The sequence below is a fragment of the Microtus ochrogaster genome, chromosome 2 (genome assembly GCF_000317375.1).
Source record: "Microtus ochrogaster isolate Prairie Vole_2 chromosome 2, MicOch1.0, whole genome shotgun sequence".
Classification (NCBI taxonomy): domain Eukaryota; kingdom Metazoa; phylum Chordata; class Mammalia; order Rodentia; family Cricetidae; genus Microtus; species Microtus ochrogaster.
In genome coordinates, this window is record NC_022010.1 from 65,319,264 (window position 1) to 65,324,352 (window position 5,089).

The 5,089-nt window shown below is 37.7% G+C and overlaps 1 protein-coding gene across 1 annotated transcript in view; it reads right to left on the reverse strand.

The window, feature by feature from the left end:
* Positions 1–3,038: 3,038 nt before the first annotated feature.
* The window catches only part of Zpld1 (zona pellucida like domain containing 1), a 56,611-nt gene continuing 54,560 nt past the window's right edge, over positions 3,039–5,089 (reverse strand). The window contains exons 10-11 of the mRNA XM_026783302.1: positions 3,602–3,631; positions 3,039–3,214 (exon numbers count right to left, since the gene is read on the reverse strand). Of these exons, the coding sequence (XP_026639103.1) occupies positions 3,039–3,214; positions 3,602–3,631 (206 nt within the window). The remainder of the gene's footprint in view (positions 3,215–3,601; positions 3,632–5,089) is intronic.

A 5,089-nucleotide genomic window follows, 5' to 3' on the forward strand; every position in this document is an offset into this window, starting at 1 on the left:
TAACCAAGTCTTCAGTTCTTTTCCAAAGTACAAATTGGTATGTTTTGTGTTAGAGGTTTCCTCACTTGCAAATAAGTGAATAATCTCACTGCCAACAGCAGCTGATCTACGGTCAGTTTGGCTTTTTACTTATAAATATGGAATGCGAGTAGCTATGTTCAGGTTCTCCATTCTCTCATAATTCTCTCCCGCCAAGTACTGCGGGAATTCAAGGACCTATGCTTTCTATATCTTCACAGCAGGTAATCCCTCTAGTTTGGCTTCTGATGGCTGCCTCTGAGGCTGCCCAAAGTGATGTTACGTGCTGTACTTCCCCCAAGAACTCTCAAAGCAGAGGTGCTCCCTAAGCTAATTCTCAGGACCAAAGAACTCATGCCATGCTTAGAAAGATTGGATTCTCCCTGAAAAGTTCTCTTCAATGTGTTGATCTCCACCTCAGCTTCCCTAAGGTGGATGGATGCCAGCCAGAACCTGTTGGATCTGTAACTACACAGAAGCCGAGCTTCTTTCCTTTCCACCTTTTACTCCACCGACCAAAGTATTAAAGTCTGTTTTAGTCAGCACTCTAGCTCCAGGTAAAGGGTAGATCTATCCGCACTGAAAGTCACTAAAGGACCCCAAATCAGCCTTGTGGCCAGGAAACTCAGTGCTGCTAGGACAGACTTCATATGCCTACACATATCACCAGCCTTCCATTTTGAAGCTTATGGTAGAATCACCTTTCCTCAGAATTCATGAAAAAATAAGATACAGTGGATAGGGAAAGAAATGCAATCTTAAATAATTAAGTAATATTTTTCAAAATATTCATTTATAATTATTTTATTAATTTTGTACATGTCAGCAGAACTTACCCCTGACGCTCAGGGAAAAAAAAAACAGTTTGAGGTATTAAAATTGAAAAGGCATTTGCACATGTTTGTATGGACTTCCCACTACAATAACCAAATAAAAATTCAGTGTAACTAAACAGAACCTACAGTTCGGAGATTACCGGGGAAGCTGAAAGAAGCAAACCTCACTAACTGCTGTATAACTTTGCTTCTCTTGTCCATGATAAAAAAGGCAGCAAAAAAAAAAAAAATAACATGAGACTTAAGTTGTCTCCAAAATGATGTTGCTGATTATTTAGTTCTATGTAATGAAGTGTAGGACTCAAAGGCCAAAAGCTAACGCAATCCAGCCATGCTAATCACTCCTAGCCATCCAAAGGCAGAGTTCTAACAGACAAACCTGTTTCAGGGATCTAATGCCCAATTCACAGAGCTTAAACTTGAACACCTACTTACCCTAGGCATCTGAGATAGGTTTGTCATGGCATTTCAGTACTGTCTGCATACACAGAGGGTCATACACTGTGATGGTCCCTTAATCACGTTAACACAGAATCAAAGACAAGATTGACTTTTTAAGTGATTTAATTTTTGTTTAATATTGAAGAAATTATCCAGGATTTGTTTTTCCCCATCCTATTTCACTTTGTGCCTCCCACCTTGAAATAGAAAAGTTGAGGTAATTATATAACTAATTGTTGTAATATAAACACTTGCTCCTGAAATATTCCAGCAAATTGGAGAAAGGGCGGTCTTTTAACTTGGTGATTGATTTAATTATTATATTAATTTGCAATGTGCATACTCCCCTTGAAACAAATCTAAAACTGAATATTGATTTGCATATTGCATATTAAAAATCTGTCCTGAATAACAGGTCACAAATTATAGCAGTGACATGTCTACAGTTAATAGAGTACTACCAGGAGCTACACACCGGGCTCTGGTGTTTGTCACTGAATTCTTTCACTTGTTCAGCTATGGGAATAATTTGAACACTAAAAAAAGTATGTTTTTTTATTGCTTTTATGTTAAACATGTAGTCTTTAAAAAATGGCTTTACAAATATTTTGTGGAAATGTTAAAAGATCAAATCCTTTCACTATTGAGCACTAAGGGAAGCTGCTTTTCATTCCCGACTGAGCACGACATCTAAAAAATGACATCTGACAGAGACAGCCCCTTCGGACATTTATTGCCCCACGTGTCATGAAATGTTTAGAACAAAGGAACAATTTTTTCATGTTGGTTCCTAAAGTGTTCCACAAACTTAACTTCATATGCATTTCATCTTTATTCTGGGATTTCAAAAAGATGCTAGCTTGTTAGAAAACCCTAACAGGAGCGAAATGCATGCATGGTGTTGAAAGTGTCCTCTTCTTAGGCAACGACTTCCGAATTACGAAGAACCTTCCCATAGTGGCCTCGCTGCTGGACACCCAGAACCTGACTGTTTACCTGGCAGGAGGAGTCACCTGTGCTGATGCTCTCACAGCAGTCAGGACCAGGGCCTCATAGCCATTCATATTCAAAGGAGTAATTTTCTAGGGACACTCTGTATCCTTCAGACATTAACAACTACTTTCACTATTTGTCTTACAGATAGATTTCCCAAGAGTGCTTTTCATTTTGTTTGGTGTTTTCTTTTTAAACAAACGTCATCAGGGATGAAAATCAACCCATGACACAGGTAGATCAATAGAAAAAGTAGTTAAATCTCAGGTGCCCCATTAAAATGTAACCTTAAGCTGGAGTTAGCTGGAATAAAACAAAAGTAACTTCCATTTTGAGAACAGATATACAATTTAATATTATTGTATTGGGTTTAACTGCTTAGCAGAAAATGCAATGAATTCTTTTTTTCCCATGTGCTTACATTTACCTCTTATGTCAACCACCAACAGAAATTACAAATAATGTGAGAAATGACTGATCCTTTAATATCTAAGTCCTGAATATTTGTATTTATTGTCAATGTTCCCATTGGTGATAGGAAAATAGGGTTGGCCACTTACAGAGGTGGCAGTAGCAATATCATGAAAATTCTTTCACCTATCTTAACACTCATGAGCTACAACATGAAATATATCTAAACTAAAAAAAAAGAATATCAAATGTGGCTGGTATTCAATTCAGATGGAATTCTGACCATAGTCTCATGGAGCAATCAATGAAGCCTCCTTCTGGGAGTAGAACCAGTGATTGTTACTCAAAGACGGGATTTCTTACACCATTCAATACCAGGCTGTTGGATCCCTTTCTATGTAGAAGGGCCAGTGAGCACACGAGGAGGGAGAAACTCATGACTCCCAGAATGACCGTTCCTGATATCAGAGAGCTGGTGACGGCATTCAGCTGGAAGGAAGGTGCATTCAAGGAACCTGTAAGAATCAAGGACACTGTTATAATGTCTTCAAAATGTCTTTATCTCACCTCCTTCCACTTTGCTCCAGAGAATGTCCCTCACCACTATCTCACAGTGTCACACTGGAGTATGCAGTAATCTATTAACAATAATTCAACCAAAGACCCAAAGTATTGTATGGGTTAGAAGTGTGGTATCCCATAAACAGGCAAAGCAAAACAAAACAAAAGCTAAAAATGCTATAAAAATTGCCCAACGCATCACATATGGGTTTAAAATTCTCCTGTGAACTGTTATTTAAAAACTTGTGAAGCTAGAGCTCATTATACTAGTAAGCTACAGTTTGATAACAGATCACCCAAACATTCTGAAACATTACTCTTTTATTTGCTAATTATCTTACCAAGCTGTGAATTGTTGGTTGGAGTCTCATCTGAGGAAAGATAACAGAAAAACGAAAGTGAAAATGTCTCTCCAGATACTTGCTTTTCTGTATTCTAACTCGCTAACTTTGAAACTTCATCCCTATTCATCTTCTCCACCCAAGCTCCATGGACAATTCATGAATGAAAGCCTGTAAACCTTGGTTTTGCCATTTTCTATTCCCTGTGTACCAGATTTCATCCTCAAGTCTACAAATAACATCACAAAATATATTATACTGTATTCTCTCCTGCCAAGGCTGTTTCATCATTTTGTCTCTGCCAGGTTAGTGAGGGCAGTAATTGTTAACAGCTACTACATTTTTATGGACTTATAACCTGCCATTTGTTATTCTGTTACAGAGAAATATTCATTATTTAATGTCACTCTATTTTAAGAGCTGCCAATTTGCCTAGCATAATCAGCAAAAATATCATTCTGAGATCCAAGAAGAGGAGTTCACTCTTAATAACTAAACAAAATGACAACTAGACTTCCAAGCTTGAGCTGGAGTTCTATTTGTATCTGCAAAAGTAAAGAATGAAGCAGTTGATTGTCATTTTTCCTTGGTGAACACGACAGAGGCAATGAGCCTCTTTCTTAGTTTCCCCATTCTTACAGACCAGTTTGCAATCATGTTGAAATTAACCTTTGAGCCAGCAACCAGATTATTCCATGCCCATGCTAAAATGTACATGTGTACTTTGGGTTGTTATTTAAGTCATAAGGTTTGTACTGTTGACTACAGATTATACACATTTTTACAATTAATGGATGTGTAACTGTGTAGCACCAGACTTTATAAAACTCTGCTTCATGTGTTGTCACATTTAATCCTCATGATAGCCCTGTGGTTTCGACAGCATTGCTACCTCCATTATAGAGCTGAGGACACTTCCCTGTGGCGTTGCCTCTATGGCAAAGTAAACATGTGCTAAAATCAACCGTCTAGTTCAGAGCCTTTTTGTCTAAAATGATATAAACTGACTGAGAATAGAAAATATTTCATAGCCTGAAGTATTAATTTCCATAATCAAAAATATTTTCTATACATGGGCCCTGGGGAAATATTACAAAATATCTGATTTTGTTTCCTTTCAGACACTTGTCTGATAGCAAAAAATACAGATCTGTTGTCAGGTCCTGAAATACAGATTTGAAAGCTAACATGGCACCTACTCAGGGCACTCTTTACAATACACATGGGTGTTCATCTGGAGGATGTTTTACAGTGTGCATTGGTACCCAGAGGATGATTTACAATGTATAATGCATTGTGATAGGACAAAAAACGAAAAGCAGCACTCATGGGAAGATCCTAATCCCTTCTAATGTATACAAAGGCAGTTTCCTTCTCGTGGAAATAAATAGGATGAATGGACTGTGGCAATTCATTGAAATGACATCCATGTCCTGCTCACAGAATAAGCTGGAATCTTTTTAATACAGTCTCTCTTTTTTTTTTGCA